This window comes from Pristiophorus japonicus, chromosome 7 (genome assembly GCF_044704955.1).
Source record: "Pristiophorus japonicus isolate sPriJap1 chromosome 7, sPriJap1.hap1, whole genome shotgun sequence".
NCBI lineage: Eukaryota > Metazoa > Chordata > Chondrichthyes > Pristiophoridae > Pristiophorus > Pristiophorus japonicus.
The window spans coordinates 137,619,780-137,647,757 of NC_091983.1; the positions used below are offsets into that span (position 1 = coordinate 137,619,780).

Below are 27,978 nucleotides of genomic sequence, written 5' to 3' on the forward strand. Positions count from 1 at the left end.
ATCCTGTTTGAAAAATAGGCCTTTTGAAGTAGTCTTGTTTGGCCTGGCAAATGTCACCTGAAAAAAAACCTGCCTACATCGCTGATGCCACCATTACCTCTCCCAATGCAACTGTGTAACCAATTGCTAGGATTTGTTTCGCCTCACGCTCTGTGGACTCTCCTCCCAGCAGCACAGCTGAAATTGGGAGTTTACAATCAGAGGAATTATGAGCAACAAATGAGAACCCTAATATTTCATGGCACGCTGCATTTGGCTAGAGTGGCAAGTTTCCATGGAATCAACTTAAGGGTAAATTCTTTGGGGCTGAAATTCAGCCTTCCAATAAGGCCTGTTAGCACCGGAAAGCGGTGGTCACGCAGCGGTGTCAAATGGCCGCCAATTTGTTTGACAAGCCACCTGTTGCGAAATTCTCCCCAGTGGTTTTTCCGGCGGTCCCCACTTCGGCTGCCGCCGAACCCTCCTAAGTGCGTCATCAAAGCGCGCACCGCCAATGTCCTGCCCCGCAAGCAAAATTCACCGATGAAAATCTTCCGCCTGCCACTCGATGCCCCCGACAGTTTTTTTCTGTTGGAGCATTGTGCTTGCAGTGTGTGTGAAATGGCGCTGTGGCCTCCATTAAAGGGGAGGATACACAGCCGCAGTCGCCATCGTATATTTTTTTGTCAGCCGACTGCCAGGTCGGCCCAACAATAATGCCCCCAGGTTCGGCCAGGCCACCAACAGGCAGCCTGGCACCTCCTCTTGGGTGCCAGGCTGCTGACCCGGCCGAAACCCTCGCTGGCAGCCCGGTGGACCTAATTTAAAAAGCTGCAGAGCTCGCAGCGGCTTTCCCTTTTAACCGAAGCGGGGTGAGACGTGTTGACGTGCCAGTGCGATGACGTCACCAGCCCGGCGCTGATGACAGACAGCGGCGGAGAGTTAGCCCCGCCCCCATTATGACCAACATCCGCCCCGCTCAAAAAAAAAGACCAAAGTTTAAATAATAACATAGTAATATAATCGTAATGTAAATAGCCCATAATGGAATATATGTGAAACTAGACAAATATCAAAACATTTTGACATATACTTGTGCATATATAAACAGGAGAAAAAGATGGATAGTCCTGAAATGACAATGTGGACATCTAGTGGTGCAAATAGCTTGAGTGAAATTGGTGTGTCATATCAGTTTTACCTCTCGTTTCATTGGTCCCGCTTTCCGAATGACTTCTGGGAAAATGATGTTCAATTTACTTTTGCTTTACTGTTACTCCTTTCTGGCACTGAATTTTGATTCTGGGAATGTCTTCTAGGTTTTCAAAGGACTGTGGCTATTGCTGATTCAAACTACAACTGGTTCTATGGGCCAGAGAGTCAATTGGTGTTTCTGGATACCTATGTAATGCGCAATGGCAGTGGCAACTGGTTGGCAGAACAGGTCAGAAAGAATCGAGTTCGGGAGGGACCAGGGACACCAGCCAAAGGACAGAGATGGTGCACACTCCATACTGAATTTCTGTGGTAAGGTGGCAATCAATTACAAGAATGAAATAATCTAGAGTATAGTGCAAAAGGGGGATAGTCAGTCGTTAGTTAACTGACAAGCATAGGCTTGAGCTCACGTTAGGTAGACAACAGGTACCAGGAGCTCCGCCTGGGTGAGCATGGCGAGCAGCAGCACTATCAAATGTTTGAGTGCTGCTCGCCACCCTCCTCTTTAGCACGTCACAGATACAAACTGTGCCCTATGGAATGATGCCTCCAGCAGTTGAAGGTGTGGAGTTCCAGTGGCAGCTGACTGCCTCCTCCTGCCCTCAGAACCCACTTATATTGGGAATCAAGCCGCGTATATCTGAATGTACGTCAGCTCTCATCCAAAGTTTGAGTGTTTCTTCATCAGCTATACAATTGATATCTGTCGTCGGCATGATGGAAGGAGCAACATAGGTAACTTGCATTGTGGAAGCCACCCTGATGTTCAAAACATTCAAGTCCAATCATTTAATCTAGGTCCTCACATGAGGGGCTTTGGTAAAGAGGTGTGCCCATCGTGAGGCTGACTCCCTCTCCAGGATATTCTGTGACAGGTCGGTGTAGACTGGAGCCCTCGCTCCCTGAAAACTTCTTTTGGCTGCAATTACATCTCCTACCTTGGTCCTGAATCTCACACATGGGTTGGAGAAAGTCGTCTGTTGCATTCCTTGGAGTTTGAAACAAAGAAGAAGTTGAGTACATCAAGTTTGAGAAAAATTTCTGTCAAGGAATGGTTGTGGAGAGGATCAAGCAAGGGGGACTTTTTGTTTAAAAAAATGTCGAATTGCTTCAAAAAAAAGAAGGTATTAATGACCATTTATAGCCTGATGATTATTGATTCATTCTGATCAATTGCTAAAAATGAGCAATTCAAAAGTTATGTTGTGTTGTACTTAACTGATATTTAAAGACATTAAAGACATTATACACATTAAATGGTAGGACACTGAGAAGTGTAGAGGAACAAAGGGACCTGGAACTCCATGTCCACAGATCCCTGAAAGTAGCAGGCCAGGTAGATAAGGTGGTTAAGAAGGTGTACGGAATGCTTGCTTTATTAGCCTCGGCATGGAATACAAGAGCAGAGGGGTTATGCTTGAGCTGTATAAAACACTGGTTAGGCCACAGCTGGAGTACTGTGTGCAGTTCTGGTCACCGCATTACAGGAAGGACGTGATTGCACTGGAGAGGGTACAGAGGAGATTTATGAGGATGTTGCCAGGAGTGGAGAATCTAAGCTATGAGGACAGATTGGATAGGCTGGATTTGTTTTCCTTGGAATAGAGGAGGCTGAGGGGAGACCTCATTGAGGTGTATAAAATTATGAGGGGCCTACAGTGGATAGAAAGGGCCTATTTCCCTTAGCAGAGGGGTCAACAACCAGGGGGCATAAATTTAAAGTAATTGGTAGAAGATTTAGAGAGGATTTGAGGGGAAATTTCTTCACATAGCAGGTTGCGGGGGTCTGAAAGGGTTTTAGAGGCAGAAACCCTCACCACATTTAAAAAGTACTTGGATATGCAATTGAAGTGCTGTAACCAGTAGGGTTACGGACCTAGAGCTAGAAAGTGGGATTAGGCTGGATAGCCTCTTTTTGGCCGGCACAGATACGATGGGCCTCCTTCTATGATTCAATGATTTTTTTTAAATTCAGGGTTTTTTTTTGCGTCCATGGTCTTGAAATATAATTTTGTTAGATAATTTGCCATGTTTTCTGTTGTCAAAATAGTTTTAACCTTTGTTATTTGTTCTCAGGTATGATGGCTCCTTGACTCCAGTCCCACCAATGGATTATGGGTTACCCAAATTACATTATTTTGAAGACTGGGGTGTCGTGACTTATGGAGGTGCTTTACCGGCAGAGGTTAACCAGCCCTTCCTATCCTTCAAATCGGGTAAACTAGGAGGACGTGCAATTTACGACATGGTTCATCAGAAGAAATATTCACAGTGGATTAATGGTTGGAAGAATTTCAATGCTGGGCATGAACATCCTGATCAGAATTCTTTCACATTCGCACCTAATGGTGTGCCTTTCATCACAGAGGCTTTGTATGGCCCAAAATACACCTTCCTCAACAATGCTTTAATGTTCTCTCCAGCCACATCAGATACTTGTTTCAACCCTTGGGAAGGGCAGGTGACAGAAGCGTGCAACTCAAAGTGGTTGAAATATAAACATGGGATTGCTGGGAATTGTCGTGGCCAGGTCATTGCAGCTTTGGAACAGAATGGTGTGGTCTTTATCAGAGGAGAGGCAGTGGGGGCCTACAGTCCGAGCCTGAAACTGAAGAGTTCCCAAAGGAACCTCTTCCTTCTGCAACCCCAGCTTTTACTCCTAGTGGATCAAATCCACTTGGAAGAAGACAGCCCACTTGAGAAAATGAGTGCATTTTTCCATAATACAGATGTGGCCTTTGAGGAAATCTCGAAAGATGGAGTGAATGGAGCATTTGTTAGACAAAAGGATGGCAAGTATACAATGTTCTGGATGGATGATAAAGGTAATAGTGAAAAGGCTGCACTGGCATTCAAGACTTACCCCCGTGGATACCCATACAATGGAACGCATTATGTGAATGTCACAACCACGCTGAGGTACCCAATCACCAGAACAGCCTATATCTTCTTTGGACCTTCTGTGGAGATTCAAAGCTTTAGCATTCGAGGAGATTTGGATCGAGTAGATGTATATCTAGCAACAAATGAAAAAACCTATACAGTTTATCTCTTAACTGGGGAAACTGCTGTGAAACCATTCTTTGCTATGGTACTAGCTGACCGCCAGAAAATTGTGTTTGATCGGGCTTCTGCAATCAGGGATGTTTCAGTGCAGGAGGTGGAAGATTACGTGAATGTTGTTGAGGAAAATCTTCAGCATGCAAAACCAGTGTTTCAGCAGCTAGAAAAACAGATCTTGGCTCGAGTCCTGAACACTGACAACTTCCGAAAGACTGCCGAGCGACTTCTAAAACTATCAGACAAAAAGAAGACCGAGGAAGCCATTGAAAAATTATTTTCTATCTCATTTGGACAAAACAAAGCCAAAAAAATGAGGAAAGGAAAAGGTGATGGTGATAAATTTGCCAACAGCCTTCCAGATATTTTTGCACAAATCGAAATGAATGAGAAAAAGGAGCGGAAGAAGTCACTGCAGCGAATGCAAGACGAAACCTCTGATGAGAGAAATGAGGATATGAGGGAGATTTTTGACTTTGTGGACTTTCCTTATGCGAAACCAGAACAAGGCACAAATAAAGATGTTAAAAATGGTTCTGCCAAACTAGGAGCCACTGTTCGAAGCACTGCACAATCCCTTTCGGCTTCCTACACAAGAGTTTTCTTAATTTTAAATATTGCAACCTTCTTCTTCCTGTTAGCATTACAGCTAATTCGGTTTCAGAAAGCTCCAAGCTTGCACGCCCAAAGATTTCTCTATGCAGTGCTTCTACTGGACAGCTTTGTACTGCTTTGCTTGTATTCTTCTTGTTCTCAAGCGCAGTGCTAGACTAAGGAAGCCATCTTGTGAAAGACTAAATAATTATGCAGTAATATTACTAAACTGAGTACTTAATGCAAGTACGAGGTTTGCACATACCCTTTAACAGATTTTTATCAAAGATATTTAATAGGAAAGCCAAAGATTTGATGATGAATCATTAAAAATGCAGATAAATAGAACTTCCATTATCCACTCCTATTATCTGCCATCTTGATTATCTGCCAGAATTTTCCCAGGACAAGGCCTTGTGTGACATCGCCTCATTGCACAGCTTCTTTTGTTATTTGTATTTCATCTTTTCTTGGTGAATAAAATGACATAATGTTTCTTTTGTTATTTGTATTGTACTTGCCTTCATTCCAGTTCCTAGGGTATCTCCGTGTAAGACCAGAATATGGGGAAGTCTTGATAATTTGCCAACTTCATGATCCACCAGGAGGGTTCCCTTCATTAGGGTGGATCAAGACATTTCACTCAACTAAAATGTACAATTTATTGAACAAGCCCAATTTTTTTGTTATTTTTAATTTGACTTTTTACACTATATATTCCTGATATATATATAATGTGTGTGTAAATGGTGTTCAGGTGGACCTGTACCTTCTCTTTATTTTTGAAAATTCTGTGTCTTTTATCATGATTCCTCTGGTCACTGGGACGATCTCAGTGAATAACAATGACTGTGTTCACAATATGTCTACTGACTGCAGCTGGATTGTTCAGTTTGTTATTCTTTCCGTGATCACTCATTAAAGCACAAATGTTATTAAGCATTCCGTAAACTTAAAAAAAATTAGCTGACTGAAATTTTTTCTTTAAAGAATTTGAGTTATGGTTTATTGTTCTTTACACTTAATGGGTAGACTATAGATCAGCGACAAAGATTGTGCCCAGGTGTGTTGAAATTTCCAATATGTGATCTCACTGGGAGGGCACAGTGAGAATATTACTCCTATACTTGCTTTCACTTCTTTTTCCCAAAATACACTGCTTCACATTTCTCTGCATTGCCATCTGTCTCCCATTCTGTGTCTTCGTGCAATCTTCTGCATAGTTTGCCACACCCCTTAAATTGATATTGTCAGGAAACATTTATATTATTCCTCATATGTCAATGTGCAAGTCATTTAGATAAATGGATGTAAAAGAGGTGCTGGCAGAGATCCGTGGAGCGCTCAAAGACAAACATCCCCTCAATCCAAAACATTTTCATGGATTTCTGGCCACTTCTAGTAGTTCACAGCTACATTTTCTTTATTACCAAGTGTCTTCATTTTCATAGTAAGCCCCTTATTAAACATCTTCAGAAAATCCATATATACAACATCACTGCACTTCTTTAGTCTACAGACCATGTGAATTGCTCAAACAATTCACAGAAATTTGTCAGGCACAACCTGCCCTTTACAAATTCATGCTTTCCAAAGTGTCCACTAATTTCATCCCCTACTTTGAACTTTCTTACGTCACAACAGTGACTACACTTAAAAAAAAATTTAATTGGCCGTAAAGCGTTTTGTGACTTTTGGTGGTCGTGAAAGGAACTATATAAATGCATCTGTTCTTTAGGTCACGGGTTTTCTGCTGGACCTCGGCCTTTAGACGTCTGTAGAGTTGCTTTCTTGCCCTCGAGTTGTGTTGCTGTTTCCAGTCCAAGAATGTCTTGCGCTTGCGGCATATTAGCTCCTGGATCTCCTGGTCGTTCTCGTCGAACCAGTCGGTGTTTCCTGGTCGAGTGACCGAGCGTCTCTTCGCAGGTGCTAATTATGGAAGCCTTGAGGCCAGACCAGGCACTGTGGACATTCTGCATCTCTGGGTCAGGTGGTAGGTGGAAAAAGCTTAAGAAATCCACCAGCTAGCCGACAATCACGACGTGCGAGGATTCTTCAGCGCAGTCATGACGACCTACAGCCCAAGCATCCAAGGCCTTACCCCACTGCTGGCCAAGAACGGAGAGATGCTCATCAAGGATAGAGAGGCAGTCAGTGCCCGCTGGAAGGAGCACTTTGAGGATCTCCTTAACTGAGACTCTATCTTCGATGAGATTGTCCTCAACTCCATCCACAGCATGCCACCCACTACCATCTCAGCACAATCCCAGTCCAGCACGAGGTTGAAAAGGCCATCTGACAACTAAAGAACAACAAGTCATCAGGAGCAGATGGAATTCCCGCCGAAGCACTAAAACATGGCGGAGAAACACGACTGGCGCGATCCATGATCTCATCTCTCTTATCTCTTATCTGGAAGGAGATCATGCCGGGAGATCTCAGAGATGCTGTAATCATGACCATCTTCAAGAAAGGTGTCAAGTCCAACTGCGGTAATCTCCCTGCTGTCGACCACCGTGAAAATCATTGTAAGAATTCTCCTCAATTGCCTTCTCCCTGTGGCTGAAGAGCTCCTCCCAAAGTCGCAATGTGGATTCCGCCCACTAAGGGACACAATGGACATGATCCAGCAGATACACGAGAAATGCAGGGAACTGCAGCAACCTCTGTATATGGCCTTCTTTGACCTCACAAAAGCCTTCAACACTGTCAACCATGAGAGATTATGGAGCATCCTCCTCAGATTCAGCTGCCCTTAAAAGTTTGCCACCATCCTCTGCCTGCTCCACGATGACATGCAAGCTGTGATCCTGACCAACAAATCCACCACAGATCCATTCCACATTCGAACCGGGGTCAAACAAGGCTGTGGCATCGCACCAATGCTCTTCTCAATCTTCCTTGTTGCAATGCTCCATCTCACCCTCAGCAAGCTACCTGCTGGAGTGGAGCTAAAATACAGGACAAACGGGAATCTGTTTCAACCTCCGCCGCCTCCAGGCCAGAACAAAGGTCATCCCATTCTCCATCATCGAATTACAGTACACAGACGACGCTTGCGTCTTCGCACACTCGGAGGCCAAACTCCAAGCCATTGTCAACACCTTCACTGAGGCATACGAGAGCATGGGCCTTACACTAAACATCTGAAAGACGAAGGTCCTCTACCGACCTGCCCCCGCCACACAGCACTGACCCCAGTTATCAAAATCCATGACGAGGCCTTGGACAACGTGGACCATTTTCCATACCTTGGGAGCCTACTGTCAACAAGGGCAGACATCGACGACGAGGTCCAACACTGCCTTCAGTGTGCCAGTGCAGCCTTCGGTAGCCTTCGGAAGAGAGTGTTTGAAGACCAGGACCTCAAACATGGCACCAAGCTCATGGTCTACAGGGTAGTAGTGATACCCGCCCTCCTATATGGCTCAGAGAAATGGACTATGTACAGCAGGCACCTCAAAATCCTGGAGAAGTACCACCAACATTGCCTCTGCAAGATCCTGCACATCCAGTGGCAGGATAGGCGCACCAACGTCTGTGTTCTCGCTCAGGCCAACATCCTCAGCATCGAAGCATTGACCATACTCGGATCAGCTCCACTGGACAGGCCATATCATCCGCATCCCTGACACGAGACTCCCAAAACAAACGCTCTACTCAGAGCTCCTACACTGCAATCGAGCCGCAAATGAGCAGAGGAAACGCTTCAAGGACACCCTGAAAGCCTCCTTGAAGAAGTGCAACATCCCCATCGACACCTGGGAATCCCTGGCCCAAGACCAACCAAAGTGGAGGAAAAGCATCCGGGAAGACGCTGAACACCTCGCGTCTGTTCACCGAGAGCAAGCTGAAGTCAAGTGGCGACAGCGGAAGGAGCACACGGCAACCCAGGCACCTCACCCTCCCGTTCCTCCAACCACCGTCTGCCCCACCTGTGACAGAGACTGTAGGTCCCGCATTGGACTCTTCAGTCACCTGAAAACTCATTTTTAGTGTGGACATAAGTCATCCTCGACTCCAAGGAACTGCCTACGAAGAAGAGAATATAAATGCAAGTCTTTCTTTCTTTAGATGAGTAATTTGGAGTCCACATTCCCAGTGAGGAGACTCGCCCACCTAAAGTACATGTTGGAGATTCAAGCACATACTGCCCATCATTTCCAACCCTTCGAGTTAATAGTTGGAAAAACATGGGCAGTTCGTCTGAATTTCTGACATGTGCTGCTGATAGATAAGGCTCTCCACCGGCAATGTGAACTTGTAAAACTACACCTTGGAGCTTTACTTACAATTGAGATAAGACAATGCGGGCGATAGTTTTCTGATGTGTCTCTTTTACCCTTCTTGAAGTGTAACATTCCAATTTCCAAAGATTTTTGAAAAGTATGGTTAGTTCCTCAGCTATCTCCTCTGCCAGACCCTTTTTATATTCTAGGATGTATTCCACCTAGGCCTGGTCACTTTTCAATTGTATCCCCATTAACTTTTGTGATAAAGTAGTTCTTTCTGAATATTTATATTCAGTAGTAGCTTTTCCACATCCTCCTTAAGTGCTCCTGCAACCACACTTCCACCTTCCTCTGGAAAATCTGATGTGAAGTAATTATAAGTATCTCCAACATTCACTCACTCTCACGCTCTGCCTCCAAATGGTTCGACCCCTTTAGCTGCCCTTTTATTTCTTTTGTGCTTATTGTTGTTTTCCATTATGTTGACTACTAGGTTTACTCATACTTTTATCTTTCCTAATCTCCCTTTTTGCTTCCCTTCTATATTTTTTATATTTTGTGTAGATTCTTCTATATTATACACTCATATTCATTATATGCCTCTGTCTAAACCTAGTTTTTCTCCCTTTGTCAATTTGTCCTTCCTTATCCATAGAACCTCAGACTTTCATTTCTTCTGAGTATATATTTAACCTGTACTTTATTCATCTAGTATTTGAAATTCTCCCACTGTTGGCCTGCTGTTGTCGCTGCCACTTTTCCAACCAATGAATCTGAGCTTGGGCCTCGTCTATGCCACGGAAATTAACTCATTTCCAGTTGAACAGTCTTGGTTCAGTGGCAGCCCTCTTATTTCTGAGTTGGAAGGTTATGGATTCAAGCTTGACTCCAGAGTTTGAGCACATAATCCAGCCTGGCAGGTCAGTGCAGTACTGAAGAGGTAATGTATTCTTTGAGATACTGGGGCCAAAACTGGTTCTCACCTGCCTACATCAGTATGGCCAGTATCAGAGCAGTGTTTAGAATTCTTGGGTCCCGAGGCAGCAAGAACATTCTGGCTCTTCCACATCAATTGCGCAACCCCTACCCCTTGCAACCAGGCCCCCCCATCCCCAACCCCACCTCCTGACAGTATTTTTAAATGCTATAATATTTTGATCCAGTGATTGTTTGGAGCCCATAGGCCTGTGCCTTAATCTGCCCTGGTTTATTTCCCATACTTTCTATCTTGCAATGCCTCACTTTATCTAGAGCCAAATCTAGTACTACGTCATTTCTTGTTAAACATGTAACTTTCTAATTAAGGAACTGACATTTTAGAAACTGCTCCACATTTTGACCACAGATTTCTTTCATATTCCAGTCTGCCTTAGGATAGTTAAGAGTCCCCCATTATTAAAACTCTTGTTATTTTTCAAGCCTCTCTAATGCCTATAAGCCTCATCCTCAATTTTATTCCCACTGTTCGGTAGCTTATAATTTAAACTCTCAGTGTATGGTAACAGATCTCTTTTTATTTCTTAATTCAGTCCAGACAGACTCTGACTGAACACCACTCTCAATAAAAAAAAAATTCAATGGTTGTATTCATGTTTTTAATTAATAATGCTTTTTTTTATTTTTTTGCTTCCCTATCTTTTTTCTAAGTTACACAGAAAAAGGGAAGCAATATATACCAGACTGAATGTAGGATTAAGGTCATGGGCGATAGAGGGAGAAGGTGGAATTGGGGATCAAGCCATGAGATGTAGCAGGAAGGAGAGCACTGGGAATGAAGCAGGTGAAGGGTCAGATAGAGCAGGTCACAGCCTGATGGGTAAGTGCCGGACCTACTGTAAACAAGGAGATGGAGTCTGAAAAGCAAAGAACTTGCATCAATACAGCACCTTTCACACCCTCAGGGCGTCTTTTGAAGTGTAGTCATTGTTGTAATAAAGAAAATGCAGCAGCAAATTTGTAAAAAAACTACAAGATAAATATTAAATGAGATAAATGTTGATTGAGGGGTAAATATTGACCAGGGCACTGGGAGAACTCCCCTATTCTTTAAATGGGATCTTTTATATCCACCTAAGAGGGCAGATCGGGTCTCGGTCTCTACCAAAAGATGGCAACTCTTAACTGTGCAGCCTGTCCCCCAGCACTGAAGGTCAGCCCAGATTATGTGTTCAAAACTCTGGAGTGGGCCTTGAACTCATGACCATCTGACACAGAGGCAAGAATACTGCCACTGACACATGTAGGAGCATGTGATAGAATTAAAGCCTTGACTTGGTAGAATTTGGGAGTGGCTGGGCTCGGGGAGAAAATTCTGGAGCTAGGGAGAACTCTGGATGTATGGGCAGTTACAGAAATTGTTGAAATATATCGGGAGTTATTTTGGTCAAAGGTTGAAAATAGGCGTTAAATGGGTGCTGTGCTAATAAGACACACCTGTTTGAAAGTCTGGATTTAGCACACAATTTTGGTCTTAATTGCTGATTACCATAACCTGGATTTGCCTGGAGGTGCTAAACCAGAAACCTGCAGGTTTAGCACTCGTGCTGATTAGATGCAATTTTCATGGAGCAGTATATGTGGGCTCCTCACAACCTCTTCCATCGAAGGGTGGAATTTTAACTTAAAAAATGGGTGGGTTGGGGACGTGCGAATAATGAAAGTGTTAAAAATTGGAATCCCGACCTGAACTTGCCTTCAACTCGCCCACTTCCGGTTTTAACGTAGGTGGGACAGGGGTCGGGCAGCCAATCCACAGCCAGGAGGCAGGTCGTCTATTTAAATATTATAATGAAGCTGGAAGCCTCTTTAACCTTCATTTTGTATTTAGCTTTAGCTGGTCGGGTTTTGCACACCTTGTGAAACCCGCCAGCTAAAGGAAAGTGAGGAAGAATTTGAGGCTTAGCAGCTTTAAAAGTGGATAAATCCCCAGACCCGGATGAAATGTATCCCAGGCTGTTAAGAGAAGCAAAAGAGGAAGTAGCAGAGGCTCTGACCATCATTTTCCAATCCTCTCTGGCTACAGGTGCGGTGCCAGAAGACTGGAGGACTGCGAATGTTGTAACTTTGTTTAAAAAAGGAGAAAGGGATAGACCAAGTAGTTACAGGCCAGTCAACCTAATTTCGGTGGTGGGAAAATTATTGGAAAAAATCCTGAGGGACAGGATAAATCTTCATTGGAAAGACATGGATTAATCAAGGACAGTCAGCACGGATTTGTCAAGGGAAGGTTGTGTCTGACTAACCTGATTGCATTTTTTGAGGAGGTAACTAGGAGGGTCGATGAGGGCAGTACCTATGATGTAGTGTATATGGATTTTAGCAACGCTTTTGATAAGGTCCCACATGGCATCGAGGGCAAAGTGGCAAGTTGGATCCACAATTGGCTCGGAGGCAGGATGCAAAGGGTAATGGTTGATGAGTGTTTTTGTGACTAGAAGGCTATATCAAGTGGGGTTCTGCAGGGCCCAGTGCTGGGTCCCTTGCTTTTTGTGGTATATATCAATTACTTGTATTTAAATGTTGGAGGTATGATTAAGAAGTTTGCAGATGACACTAAAATAGGCTGTGTGGTTGATAATGAAGAAGAAAGCTGCAGACTGCAGCAAGATATCAATATATTGGCCAGGTGGACAGAACAGTGGCGAATGGAATTCAATCCGGATAAGTGTGAGGTAATGCATTTGGGGAGGTCTAACACATTAAATGGTACGACACTGAAAAGTGTAGAGGAATAAAGATACCTTGGAATGCAGGTCCATAGATCCATGAAGGTAGCAGGCCAGGTAGATAAGGTGATTAAGAAGGCATATGGAATTTGGAAGGAGGTTATGCTTGAACTGTATAAAACACTGATTAGGCCATTGGTGGAGTACTGTGTGCAGTTCTGGTCACCACATTACAGGAAAGGTGCGATCGCACTGAAAAGGTGCAGAGGAGATTTACAAGAATGTTGCCTGGATTAGAGAATTTTGGCTATGAGGAAAGATTGGAGATGCTGGGTCTGTTTTCTTTGGAACAGAGGAGACTAAGTGGAGGCCTGACTGAGGTGTATAAAATTATGAGGAGCCTGGATAGTGTGGATAGGAGGGACCTGTTTCTCTTGGCAGAGGGGTCAACAACCAAGGGGCATAGATTTAAAGTATTGGGGGGGAGGTTTAGAGGAGATATGAGGGGAAATGTCTTCACCCAGTAGGTGGTGGGGGTCTGGAACTCATTGCCTGAAAGGATGGTAGAGGCAGAAACTGTGACCACATTTAAAAGATACTTGGATATGCACTTAAAGTGCAATAACCTGCAGGGCTACGGACCAAGAGCTGGAAAGTGAGATTAGGCTGGATAGCTCTTGGTTGGCCGGTGCGGACACGATGGGCTGAAATGGCCTCCTTCTGTGCTGTAAATTTCTATGATTCTATGACTACTGTCTTTATACTTGTCCGCTGAATCCAGGGTTCCTGCCTAACCCATCCCCTGCAATTGGGGAACCCCCTCAAGAGGCTCCAATCACAGCCCCAGGTCTCCGAATTCTTCACAAGCCTCCCCGCTTCCCCCTCAGGCCTGTCCCCCTCCTTCCCCCCACCCAGCCCCATCAGGACTCCGATCCTCTTCCAGGCATCCCTTCCTCCGTGCAGCCTGGTGTCACAGGCCTATCCACAGGCCAGTCAGCCTCTCAATCTGGCTGGCTGCGAAAGGGAGGAGGAATATCGTGTACCCACAGAGGGAAAGGACGCCACCTCGCCCTCCTTTCCCCCTCTCCTGTAGCAGCTGGTGCTGCTCTGCATGGCCTCACATCCTCCTCCCATTCCTCGTCCAGACCAAGAGAGACCTCTCGCAAGATGCCGATGACCAAACACTTCATTTCTCCTGGTGGCTCCTATAAGGTGAGGTAGCACAGCACTTATTCTTTCTAGGTGAAGTCCTCAGAAAATTTACAGAATAAATGTTGCTCGAGTGTTGGTGAAGTCTTGATAAAATATCCCAGAAAGTCTCCCGATGTGTTTCAGATGTCCTCTTCACAGCTCCAGCAGCAAGTGAATATGAAATGGTGAGTATCTCTAAGTAGTGAGTATCCCTTTAAGTAGCATTAGAAATCAACATCAACACCGTTTTTACTCCCATACAGCTGGTTATTGATCGAAGTGGGCTTTAGGACAAGTGCTAGCCACCAAAATGCTGTGTAGCCTCTTTAAAGAGCCCTAGCAGGGATTTTAAGTAGCAATCAGCCCCTTAACCAGCACATACAGTATTTCCTGATATGCGCTCCTGGCAGCTAGGGCTCTCCAACAGGAGCATGCATTTGTGAAATGGGCCCGAAGCCTTAGAAAATCCCCTCCTTTGCACATCCCGTTATCGGCTCCGGCGGGGGTCGCTAATGACTTACTGACCAGGCGCGGTGAAAGAAACGACTTCCACTAAATTAGCCGAGAGGTTTGCGGCGGCGGTAACAGTTTGCGCCACGATCTCCTGCGCCCCGAGATCATGACATTGTCCTGCGCATCACCCCGGATCCAAGCTTTGGTTGAGCCCCCTGCAGCATCGCCAGGCCACAACACCGATAACTGCAGGAGACGCTATTCGGGAGTTTGGGTGGCACAACTTAAAGGGGATGTTGGTGCAGGGAAGAAAATGTTTTTCCGAATGCATAATGTCAATTTTTTAGATTTTTCTTCGGCTGCGATCGATCAGCCCGGCACTCTGCTGGAGTGCTTGGGGCTGATCAGGTTGGATCGCAGCTGCTGTCAGGGATGAGCTAACTCGTCCCAATGCAGAGCCTGCAGCGATGACCCTTCCCTTTACGGGAGGGAAGGAGCCTCGGATCTCGGCAGCACTGCATGGGACATTGTGCAGTGCTGCACCACTACTGCCCTGCCTGCGTGATTTAGCACTCCAACAGAAGTGGTAGCACTTGATTTAATGCTCAACTGCCATCCTGGAGCGCTAACACCGAATTTAGAGAAGGCGCTAATTTTTTCTGATTTCAAATGTTAACGCCCCAAATTCTCCCCCTATTGTTCAAAAAATTACCTCACAACAGAATGAAAAATTCTTGTTGCAGACTGTTTCCATGTTTAATACAAAAATAGGACAAATTTAATTTCTTCCAAACGCAAAAAACATTTTACTTGGTCAATGACTGGATGATCCCAGGCAACCGGGAAGTTCGGGGGTCAAGGAGGTGGGGGTGCTCAGAGCACAGCAGAGTGGTGAGCAGGACTGTTGGGGGCTGGAGGGTGGGAGGTCACAGGAGGGGGTGGGGAGAGACAGAGATCTTCGGGGGAATCAGTTGATCGAGGTGGGGAGGGGGGTGGGGGGGGGTGTTGGTCGGCCCAGTGTGGGGAGGCTTTCATGTGGGGCTGGGGGGAAGCACTCCTGCTCCTCCTGGCCCACAAGCAGCGCTGGAAAAGCACTTCCCTGCTGGATCTGGCCGCTCTCACCTCCCTTCTACTGAGCCCTGAGAAACTTGGCCCGCAGCTGGTTTCCCATCTTTAACAATTTATCTCGCCATTCATCAGGCTTACAGCTGCCCACAGACTTTTCGTGGGCTTTTGAGCGGCAACTTACGGTTACTCGAAATTGTTTTGTGAGGCGCCCTCTACAGTGGATCTGTGGGGTGTGTGGAGGGGAAGTTACAACATGTTTCTTCAACCAATCAGATTGAAGATTCTTCACTGAGACATGTAGCCCCCAATCTTGACTGGGACTTATTTTGCGAGACAGTGGGGAGGAGATGCAGTCAGGAAAGCTGGAATTTCAAGTTTCCCCACCACTGTGGAGTTTTTTTCCCAGCAGGATCTCATTGACAGGCTTGGCTCCCTGTTGGGTAAGGAACATTCCGGAGGAGGTGGCAGCCCAGGAGCAGGTAGGAAGCCTACAGCTGGACTAGTGATAATGGGGGATAGTGGCGCTGGGGGGTAATGATCTTGGGTTGGGATTTGATGCTGATGGGGAGGTCGGAGATCCTGGATGGGAGGTCAACAATCTTGGTGAGGGGGGGTGTGGGGGGAGCTGGTGGGGGAGCGGCCTCGAAACCCAGCCAGCCAGGATTAAACCTGGCAGACAGATAAAATCAGAGGCACACAACCTTCTCGAAACATAGAAACATAGAAAATAGGTGCAGGAGTAGGCCATTCGGCTCTTCGAATAATATTTAAATGACCAACCTGCCTTCTGGCCCAATCCCCGCCCCCGACCCATCTCCATTAAAACTGGAAGTGGGAGGGTTCCGATCTGGTTTGAGATTTTTTAAATTTTCACATCCCACCCAAACCAAACTCACCCGTTTTTGTGGGTTAAACCCCCCCCCCCCACCCGCAAAGTCCAAACCAGGAAGTATAAATTTGAATATTTAATTCAACGTAATATCGTATAAAGAAAGTGAAATAAAGAGGAAAAGAAAGATGAGATCAAGAGAGAGATAAAAGAGACAAAGAAAAAGTTAAAAACAAAAATATTTAACTTTTTAAAATCTCCATCAATAATTACATTTTGAAGGAATGAATCTCCACAATTGTAAAATGACTTTTTCAGGGTCAGGGAGGTTGTTTGGCAGTAATTAAGACTTATCACGGTGTTAAAAATCCACTTATACCTGAATGAGCAAGCTGTAACTTTTTCTGGCCTGCTTAGTGGGTACCTAGTGGGCAAGTGCACCAACATCATACCCTTCAAGTGTTTTCATGCCGAGTCTCTCGGTGAGGTACTGGCGTTGCGAAGCCTGTGGTGGAGCAGGGCAAATCAGAGAGAAACATTCGGATTTCCACATTTAACCGGTCATGTGCGGACTCCGGAACATACTATCCGATTTACTCCATAATAACGGTGTGCGCTGAACCTCAGGGTATCGGGGTACAGGACGCGCCTCCTTCCCTCCACAGCCTCCACAAGAGTATCCAGTTCAGCGTCGGAAAATCTACTGGCCCTCCTTGCTACTGCTGCATTAGCCATGGCCTCCACTCAAATGGCTTCCCTGCTCAGGGCCTAGCTGAAAACTTTGCCCTTTAAGGCGACCAGGGAGCAGCTAGCTCATTAGCAGAAAATCAGCAGTAGGTGAATTTTGGGGTCCAAGCGCCACTCCCCACCCACAACGCTGCAAACTTCCGATTCCCGCCAACCAATACCACTTACTCCATTTTTTCAGCACAAATGCTGAATTTCGCCCCAATGGCTGCTGCAACCAATGCGGCGGTAATGACCAGCAAAAAGCAATAGGTGTACCCCGTTTTGGGCGGAGGTGAATTTCTACCCTGCTATCTCTCAACTTTTTAAAGTTACAATGATGTTGTGTTTGAAAAATGCAAAGTGGTAAAGGAGCAGTATGCCTTATGTCAGAATCTTATGAATATTTTTGCATAGAGTGTGTTTGTGAAGAGCTCTTAATGTTGACTTTACTGAGGGTGATTTTCAACTGCCAGCGTCTCGCTTCTTGTTTGATACCAGGCAGCCGGGGAGAAGAGTACCTTGGCCATCCCTTTGATGCATAAGGCCCGTCTGATGCATTTGTCAGGCGGGTTAGTAAATGGGCAATCACCTCACTCACCTGAAACAGGTGGGAGATCACTTAAGTATGCAAATGTGATCCTATGCCAGTTATAATTCCCCATGTACTCTCTGCCCTTTTGGACCAGGCATTGAGCGGTCTAAGCAGTGGTCCTTAAAGGGACTGTTAGAGCCCACTCAAGAAGTGGCCCAGGAACCTTTTAATTTTGTTTGGTGGGCCCCAAACTGGCCAGCTGCTGGCCGGTTTGAGCCTGAGAGATTGCCTCCCCCTCCCAGACCTGACTTGCCAGCCGGCTCAGCGTGAGAGGTGGCCGATATCCCGTCGCCCCACAACTGGCCTGCTTGGTTCCCACAATTACCAGCGGCATGTTAATGAGGCCCGGGTCTCAAAGTGGCTCCAACAGTCAGGTGATTCAACTGCTGCAGGTATGGCCTGGCCGGGAAGCCACCACTTCTGCCCTGCTCAGGTCTCCAGTTAAAATAGCAGCTCAGGCCCTGATGATATCATCAGAGTTCAATTTGTATATCTAAAGAGGACCCCACCCCCCAGCTTGGGGCGGATATCCAAGCTACCCTCAATTTAAAATTGCAGTTGGCCAGATTGGGGTGTAAAAGTCTCTCACTCCATTTTAACAGCCTCCCCGCCTGCCGGAAACAAATCAGAGTAGTTAAAATCGGAGCGATAGTAACAGTTTCAGGCAGGAAAGCACCTTCAGTATTCCTAGCTCACTTAGCTACAGCAGTTCCTTGGTGCATTTCTAATAAATTCTCTGGAAATTCTACCCCTAGATGTTTAAATAGATTTCCAATCAGCATCCCTATTGTTGCTAATAAATCTCACTCTTAATATTTACCCAATGTGACAGCTTTGTATATGAACAGGTGGGATTTCATCTAAATTAAGTGAAATGGAAAAGAATTCTGCACGTGAAAAAACTTCAGCCATGAAATTGGGCCTGTTTGCGCCAGCCTGTAAGGCCGGTTTGGATGAGAAAATGGCAGCCGTCTCACTTCCACCCACTTCCGGCGGGTCCCGTGGCGACCACCATGTTGGGTAGGTCGGCAATGCTGCCACAGCTTGCGCTCATTGCAGATATGGAAATGAGGCAGATTGTGACGTCATTGAGTATGCAACGCTGATTTGACATACGACCTGCCATTTTGGACGTCACCACTCCTTTTAACACTCTCCAAATATTGACCAGCTGAACATGTATTCAGCAGCAGGAGGGGCCCTTCCCCACCAGCACTATTTAAAGGGATCATCAACAATTTGCAGCTGACTTGCTTTTTTATTTCTACTGGCTCTGTTTAAGTTTGTGCAACTATTTGGGGCTTTTTGCAGTTATTTAAAGTTGGTGAGGTGACAATGAGTTTTGCTGCAAGTGGAAAACAGCTTATTTAAGGGGTTCTGCTTACACCACTTGCTCCCAGTCATGGGGGCTCTATTTGCAGGCCCCCTCGCACTCGAGTATGACAGGGAGATGGAGCGGAGGCAGCAAAGAAGAGGACAAGATGTTCGGAGAGGGAGAAGGAGGAGAAGGAGGGGCAGGAGGGCTCTCAGCAGGAGGCCTTACCCACCTAAGGACTTCCGAGAGCACTTTTCCACCTGTACTTAAGCCAGGAGCAGTGTATTTGGAGGCTCTGCTTCAACAAGGAGGTGGTCACAGAACTCTGCCATTTCCTGCAACCAAACTTGCAGTCTCAGAGCAGGGCAACTGGTGCTGCCAGTGGCCCTCACGGCCACGGTGGCCCTCAATTTTTTCACCACCGGATCCTTCCAGTCTGGAGCAGGAGACATAGCTAACATCTCCAGTTCACCATCCATCGCTGCATCTGGGAAGTCACAGAGGCTCTGTACTCCAGGAGAAGGGACTTCATTGTCTTCTCTCTGAACAGAGATAAGCAGGAGGAGCGTGCATATGGCTTTGCCAGGATATCGGGTTTCCCCATGGTGTAAGGCGCCATCAACTGCACACGTGTGGCTTTGTGGGTGCCGTATACCAATCCTGAGATGTTCCATAACTGCAAAGGCTACCACTCACTTAACGTGCAATTGGTGTGCAACCACACCCAGCACATCATGATGATGAATGACTGCTATCCTGGCAGCAGTCATGATGCTTTCATCCTACCCCAGTCCGATGTGCCAGTAATCTTTGAGCCACCACGTCAAACCTGAGGTGGCTGCTTGGGAGACAAAGGCTATCCACTCTGCACTTGGCTGATGACTCCCTCCGCAACCCCACCTCTCGTGGCCAGCAATCAAATAATGAGAGCCATGTTGCCATAAGGAATCTCATCAAGCAGACCATTGGGGTGCTCAAGCAACGGTTCTGCTGCATTGACTGCTCAGGAGGAGCTCTCCAGTCTGAGCGGGTGTGAAAAGCAGCAACAGGGCCTGTCCAGTTCATTAGGCACCAGGCTCAGGTAGGCTGCAAGGAGAGGGGAAGACAAGAGAATGCAAATGGAGAGGCAGGGGCAGAATGGAAAGAGAGTGGAGAGGGAGAGAATGCAAGGGAAGAGAATGGGGCATATTGCATGGCAAGGAGAAGGGAAGGTGAAAATGTATAAGGGGAAGGGAGTCAGCAGAATTCTAAGCAAGAATGAGGGGGCAACAGAATACATGGAAATGGAATTGGGAAAAATGCATGGGCAAAGAAAGGGGGCGGAATCCATGGGAGGCACTATAATAACATGACAAGTAGAGGAGACAAAAAGCATGGGGTAGAGAATGTGAGGGGAGGGCAAGTTGGGAGAATGGGAGAGCATGATCTCTCAGGATGGGCAAGAGTACCCGCTTGAAGGTGACAGAGTGGAGAAAGAGTACCAGCTGAACTAGGTTGGAGTGGATGGAAGAGAACCAGTATGAACTGGGAGGTTTGGAGAAGAGAATGTCTCTGTGAAAAGATGAGGTGTTTAATCGAATGTAGTGTCTCTGTGAATTGGATCTGGAAGGGTAGAGTACCTTTGGAACTGGGGAGTTGGTTAGTGGGTGAGAGCCTTTTGAAGTAATTTTTGGGTAAGTGATGGTCTGGTCGGTCCAAATGTCACATTCCTTTTATTAAAATTAAAAATTTATTAATTGTGAAATATAAAAGTGCTTACAATGAACCAGATTGCATCATTTTTAATATAAAATCAATTTTGTTCTTTTCCAGGGAACATACCCCTAGAGGCCTCCAACATTACCAACACGTACGTTTACAGAGATGGTAGAATTGTTGTATCTGTGATCTGAGGGCAGGAAGTGGGGGGAACGGATGTCTAGAATTTTGATTTCTCTCATCTGTCAGCAGCAGATGCTTCTCTTTAATTATGTAATGGATACAAATATTGATTAAAAATAATCTTGGTGGTCATGTGACGGTCAACATGCCTTATAATGTGAAAGATCACAAGCAAAAGCTATTTAATTTTTAAGAAAATTGATCTGAAAGATAGCTTCATTCACGAATGATTCTGTGAAAAGCCTGGTAATGCTATAAACAGCTCAGAAAGATGAATAAAGGTATGTGGAGATTACCACTCTGTGTCGGGAATACCAACAGCTGCTGAGCTCAGAGCTACAATATATTCTGGTACTTATACAGCGTTCGGTCTGGAGCCAATTATCAAAGGGCACTTTTGGCAGGCACAATGCGCTCTGGAGTACTTTCCTTTTTAATTAGATTTAGTTTCATTTCTCAACCCTTTTTCTATAAATGGTCATCGCCAGTGAACACTTGATATAAATTATTTATGGAGCGCTCTCAGGACGTCTGAAAGGAAGTTGCATCAACAGTCATTAGGTCCAAGCATGCATACGGCAAAGATGGAGAAATTTAAGACGGTGCTGAATTTATTTTTGAAGCAGCATGCCACCCTGGGATACGGCTTTCTGGCCTTAGCAACAGCCGGGGGAGAACAGTTGTTCTCTGTTGTTGTGTTCAGTTGCCCCTGTAATTCAGGGAATTTTGCCTACAGCATGGTTTTTCTTCTCGTCCCAGCCCTGGTGTTATTTTTACTGGGCTACTTCATAAGCAACAGAACCTGGAAGCTATGTACTGGCTGTTGCATCAATCAAGCAAAGCTGTACTCTAAAAGAATCCTCTGTCGTGGCATAAAGATTTTTGTGCAGATCACAGTGGGAGCTTTAGTAGCACCCATAACATGGATTTCTGTTGCTTTGCTGAATGGCACTTTCTATGAATGTGGTATGAGTGGCTATTATGAGTACTTCTTAAAGACAACTTGCACTAACAAATCCAAGGACTGCTTTCCAAATCTTTTTAAACTGCCTTGTGGACGTACATCATTGCCTCTGTCCACCCAAGAGGATATTCTCTTCACCCTTCGTGCACACTCCCAGGTAAGCAATACTTTTGGTGACATATGTTACTCTTACTATACTTTCTTCTGCAGACTGATGTCACATCGTGCAAAAACGTTACTTTTACAATAAGCAAAGTAGAATTATGCATTTATTATATTTACTACAACAACTTGTATTTATATAGCACCTTTAACTTTTACTATATATATCTGACCGCACATGGAATGCATGAGAAGCCCAAGTGATCAGGCTCTCAAGGCTAGTATTCAATGTAAGGGGCGTGTACGAGAAGGCAACATGCCTCAACCTGCCCTGGAGTAGAGGGGTTTTGTAGCCTTAACAGAACAGTTCTTCCTGGCTGTGCCAATATCACATTGTAATGTAAGACACATTCTATCATATTCTCCACTTTGGGCCTGGGATGAATCTTGATTGAAGGCTCCTTATTTCTGATTGAATATGTTTAGTGTAGGACACCCTTAATTCATGTATACACTGTTTTGCCCATTCTTGCCACCTTCCAATGTAAATTATCGTGATAGCTAGCACTAGGGAAATGCCTTTGGGTTCATGTTGTTTTTAGCTCACTTCAAACCAAAAAGGTTTGGTGTGAGGTTAAAAAATGATCCTGAACCAGTGCATGGTTGAGTATCGATATTCAGGCAGGGGTTGACAAAGACTTCAATACATTTTCATGGAGTGCGCTCAATAGCCGACTTAAACCACATGGTAAATGGGATACATTATCCCTGTTCCCATTATGCCACCAGGGAAAAGGGATATCAGTTCCCCTTCCCAAGCACTCCTTAAGGTAAGAACACACATAAATTATTAATGAACTCAAAAAATGTGGGAAATCTGCAGTTGCTGAGACTTTTTGAACATAATAAAGAAGTCTAGCATAGGTCAATTTGCATCTGTAATTCAACTTTAATTTTATTAATAGTGAAGAATATATCTTGCATTAAATGATCAAGACCGCTGGTTTATTGTGAAAGTAGACAAACAGACCGAATTATGACAATAAGCCATCTGGAATTTATATTTTGTGCCAGTAGGTCATGGGAGTCTTGGCACAAAAGGCCTTAACAGGCCAGAATAAAAGTCCCTTTATTTGCTGTGCTTGTGCACTGCTGCTAATTGTACCCTTCTATTGCCGCCAATTTTAAAACCTTGTGACTTTTCACTGGCACCATGTCATCATTTGTCCTCATCTCCAAGTCTCTGTTGTGTCTTTAATTCTTCAAAATAGGAAGGCAAGCTCTGTTGGCTGCTTCTGATGTGCTGCCGTGCTCTTCCTGCCTGTTCCTTTGCTTTTAATTAGGAATTGTAAGAACTGGCACAAGATTGTACTTGTGAAGTATTGGGTGATTTATATTAAGCAGGATGTGCAAGAACTACCAGATGTGAGCTAATTTGATGTACACCTGTACTGGATTACAATGGCTCCACAAGTACCAATCCAAGCTAAAGAATGTTTCTCTTTTCTTTTCAAATAAGGGCTGTAACATGTACGGAATTGCAGTTTAAACCTAGATTCCTTATGCATTGTACTGCACGGTTTGTACAAGTGTACTGATTGCACAGTATAAACAAGGTTGGGATTTAAAATACCCACTTTTTAAGCAGCAATATAGAAAACAATTTCAGGCTGTCTACAATCAGACATCTTACCTTGGTCTCTTAGTATCTGTCCACAGGCAGAAAGCAATGGCTCCACATCCACACTGAAAGGTTCAGTAAGGGCTTTGTGATCCTCTCTACTCAATTTTCCTCTTTGTGCTCGTAATGCCCCCATGGTTTATATTTTGTCAATTGTTTTAACTGCAAACAGCAGATTCAATTGTTGAGTTTGATAGAGGAGAGTCTCTGTACATATTCCACCTGTAACCTTGTATGCTGGAACTGTAGTTGATTGAATGCATTATGTAGAATGAGAATATGAAGTATACTTATATTTTCTTACATGCAGGTGATTGGATGGAGCCTGATAGCAGCCATCGTGGTTTTCGCCCTGGCCTGTACCTGCATTGTACGCTGCTGCTCGCCTGTCAGCTTCCTCCAATTGCAGTTCTGGAAAACATACAAGGAAAAGGAGAATGAACTGTTTGAGCAGAAATCGGCCGAGCATGCTAAAGAACTGGCGGCAAGAAATCTGAAGTGCTTCTTCGAATCTGTAGGACCGAAGGAGATCAAAACCCCGAGCAGAGTGGCATGGGAGGAGGTTTCAATGCTGTACTCTTTCAGCAAGACTGAAGAGTACTATAGCACGATACACAAATATGCAGAAAGGAAGGCCAACAACACTCACGCATCGTCTTCCACTGTCAACATAGAGGTGCCTGCTGTACTGGACTTTGTTGATGGTAACAAAATTTCAGTTGACACCCATGTTTGAGAATGTGCTCAAGCAAGGGGAACTGCAGCAAATCTAGGGTTTGCCCCAGGGCCTGAAATGAGCAGTGTTAAGCTTTCTTACCAAAATTGTGTGACAGTATTTGTATAAGATTTCCTCGTATTAGACATGTAATGCCACTTTTACTAAAGGTTCTCATTGTCTTTTTATTTTATTACATTTTATATATTTTATACATTTGTACATAAACTCTTTTATTAAGAGTGTGAGTAGCGCATTGTGTTAAGGAACAGTTTTGCCATCTGCTGGGGGCTGGGTCTGCACTGAGGCCTACCTGAGAGGAGCAGGTCTCTTCTGTCTGTGGTGGATAGTTACAATCGGAAGTGTAATGGATTCAAAGAATCTTGTGAAAAAAAATCCTTATGAAAAAAATGTTTGACTGGCACTTTTTTTACGTGAGTAAATTTCCTACCTTCCGCTAGTCACCAGGTTCTTTGTAATCCAAAATTGAATGAAATTACAGAACTGTTTCTAAGCTTAAAAAGCACTATATACAGAAGCTGCGCTTCTGCTAACAGATCTTCATCTTCAGTGCTCTAGCGACAGCATTTCAGCTAAGCTCAATGGGAGTGAGGGTTGAAGATGGGGCTGCTCGAGACCCCGCAACTCAGTCCTATTTGCACTTATATTTCTTATTTGATGGTTTATTGTGTTTGAATTTTATTGGCCTGGAGATTTGGAACAGGCTGGCTTTACAGCTTTTGCCAGACCGGTGGATAAATCCTAAACCAGAACAGGGACACAGATTTATAATTTATATACACATCCCCCAAAATTCCTCAGTATGTGGCCCGCAAAGACAAAAACGTTGAAAGCCCTGAATCTAATTGATGCATTGCCAAATTGCGATTGTTAAGATAATATCCCCAAAATAACACACTTAAACCGATGTGTAAAACTGACACATCAGTGTATATTTTCTGAATCTCCCATGGGAGGTCACAGGTAAAGAGTGGGTGGGGAGGAAATTTCTCTTGGGCAGTAGCCGATTGAAACCAATGGGAATGAAAATCGGACAGAGTGTAAAAGGGGCTGCCAATTCGCCATTGCCTGTTTTGTGCTACCACTCGAGATTCATTTAACCTCTAGTGTATTTGATGCCACCACTGCCTGTAACAAAATAGGCAAGGTGGGCATGCACAATGCCATGTTCAGTCTTGCCACCACATTCTTAGTTAGGTTAATCACTTAGTCCAATGAAGCTTGAAAGCAAAATTTCCATTGGCATTTACAAAAACAAAAACTCCACACAGTTCCAATCCCTGACAAAGTTATCACAGGCCTGTAGTTCTCAAAATGTAGAGTGACACAATAACAAAGGTAAAATAATTGCAAGCCTCTATTTCCATCCAAACAGAAAAAAAAAGATGTCCTCAATGCGCTTGTTGTAGCAAAATTGTAGACTTGTTTCTAAACAATACATTTATGATTTTGCTGCATCTGGTACACTGGCAAGATCTTTCCGTCATTAGACTATCACCTCTGTCCAGATATTGAATTCCAACTCTTGATTTCTGACAACACCCAAACCAGCCAGAGCACTGCTTATATAGAATTTACCCTTTGAGAAAATTGCTCAGGAACAGTACTCAAAATGGTATTGCAGGTTCCTGAATTGGGCTTCCTTTACATTTTGTTTTGAAATTAACTGCCCCAATGGGGCAGGATACAAAACGACCATTGTAACAGACTCAGTTTGCAGCCACATAAGGACCAAAAATATCTAAGCCCAAATGTTCGAAAAGGATAGATCCAGAAAATAAAATGCGACCTAAATCTGGTTAGCACTTTTCACTGCACAAACTTTTTTGAATACCTTTTATCTCCTGTAATTAAATTCAATTACATTTTATGTTGAAGTAAAGTTTATTAATCAGTGTTACAGAGAGAACATCAGTAACCATGTGGGAGAGAATATTTAAAGAGATATGCCTATATATTTATAATGCAAAATAGATTTCAATTTGTCAGATAAAGGCTTTAAGCTGATATCATTGACTGGGAATTTCCTCAGACCGGTTTCCATTCTGCCCCTGTAACGTCAAGGGAAGTGTACTTCCGATGACGTCGTAGCAGCAAAGCATGACCAACTCCGAGGAAATTCACAGCCATAATGCTAATTTAAACCTAAAGTTGTGATATTAATTAAGAATTAATTATTTTTCTCAACACTTCACAAGGTGGTAATATATTATCCTATCAGATGACAAGGTACAAATTATAAAAATGCAAATGCAAAAAATAAAATTATAGTTTGTCTAAAAATCTATTTGATTTGTTAATATGTCATCAATGAATAAAGAAGGTAAACCTAGTATACATTTATTGAAATAATTAATACTGGCTGGCTGAATGTTATAGAATATGTGTTCCAAAGGTTATCTGTATCTAATTGCCAGCCAGCTTAACTGCTGCATGTTCATTTATAAAGTTACAAGAATTATATTGAAAGATAGAGGCATATGTTTCACTTAATTTGACACACGCCATAAGCTATTTTTTTTGAAATTTATTGATAATATCTGCTCTGTTTAATATTTTAAGCTGAATAAAAAATATTTAAAGAATTGTTTGAGCTATGGCTATTTATTGCAAATGCTGTGAAGTTACATTTGGTGGACAGCCTATTTGTCCTCCAGTATATCGTCCTGTGAAATAGCAAGACATGAATTGGTACACTTCAGTCTCTATTCCTTTTTTGACCATGTCTTTGAGGAAGGGATCTAATCAAGCCATGATGCTAAGGCACTGAGGAATGCAAGAAAAATGAGGGGATTTTCCTTCTATAAAAATGGAAAAAGCTGGAAACGATTAGCAAGTGAGTCAGCACTCAAAAAGAGGTCTAGAAATTCGAGATTGCTGGAAACCGCACCACGGTCGCAGTTAAAGTCTGCCGAAATTTATAATCTGACACACCGGTAAATTGGTGCTGCTTGGTACTTAACATTAGCGCAGCAATAAGCTTACTGTGCAAGGCCAGTTCTCCTGGCAGTAGTCCTAGCAGGAGGCCCATGGCCACAGCATAATTGCAGCAAGAACAGCCTTCTCTTAAAGCAAGGCTGTCATTTTAGAAAGCAGTGTGGTCCCTTAAAGGGGATCTGCCTTCTAAAATAAAATAAAAATCAAAATAAAAATAGGCAGTTTTTAGCCCCAAGAGCTCAACTGCCTTATGAAAAGAATTAATATTAAAAAGAATTCCCAAATGGTGTCTTCAGCTCAAAGCTGAATTGCCATCCGCATCTAAAAAAAAATGGTAAAAGTGCTTCAGCACTAAGACAAAAGACTCAGCAAGCCAGGGAAGGGGCACCCATGGCTCACACGCACACTCCAGCTTTGTGCAGGGGGTCAACACTGCAAGAGAGGTCCTCTACCCACAGGGGCCAGGAGGCCCTCCAGAAAAAAGCAATATGGGACCACATCACCAAGGCCATCATTGCCAGCAGTGTCACCCCCACCACCTGGCTCCAAAAAAACTTCATGAGCTCAGACCAGTTGTCAAGGTCAGTGAATGCATCATCAAAAGCCATCTCCCATCAACTGCACCACCAGCCTCACACAATTCTCATGACAAGACTCCCCCCCCCCCCCACCCCCTTCCAATCACTCACCTACCAACAATCTGTACCAAACACACCTCCCATTCACCTTACCCTTCGCAGGAGATGGTGCTG

At 44.3% G+C, this 27,978-nt stretch overlaps 2 protein-coding genes across 2 annotated transcripts in view; both read left to right on the plus strand.

Annotated features, from left to right (window-relative positions):
- dse (dermatan sulfate epimerase) overlaps positions 1 to 5,356 on the plus strand; it is a 112,818-nt gene extending 107,462 nt beyond the window's left edge. Inside the window, exons 5-6 of the mRNA XM_070885336.1 lie at positions 1,299 to 1,506; positions 3,274 to 5,356. Coding sequence (XP_070741437.1) covers positions 1,299 to 1,506; positions 3,274 to 5,026 — 1,961 coding nt within the window. The 3' untranslated portion in view covers positions 5,027 to 5,356. The remainder of the gene's footprint in view (positions 1 to 1,298; positions 1,507 to 3,273) is intronic.
- Positions 5,357 to 21,292: 15,936 nt separating this feature from the next.
- LOC139266858 (calcium homeostasis modulator protein 6-like) lies at positions 21,293 to 26,783 on the plus strand. Its single transcript, XM_070884465.1, has 2 exons — positions 21,293 to 21,927; positions 23,864 to 26,783. Exons 1-2 carry the CDS (start codon positions 21,376 to 21,378, stop codon positions 24,287 to 24,289), a joined length of 978 nt encoding a protein of 325 aa, XP_070740566.1. The 5' UTR covers positions 21,293 to 21,375; the 3' UTR covers positions 24,290 to 26,783.
- The last annotated feature ends 1,195 nt before the right edge of the window (positions 26,784 to 27,978 follow it).

Excerpts from the sequence above, each read along its gene's own strand:
- LOC139266858 (XM_070884465.1), top strand. The coding sequence starts at position 21,376 with ATGCATACGGCAAAGATGGAGAAATTTAAGACGGTGCTGAATTTATTT. Across the intron at positions 21,928-23,863 it reads CCCTTCGTGCACACTCCCAG|GTGATTGGATGGAGCCTGAT; the intron begins GTAAGCAATACT and ends TCTTACATGCAG.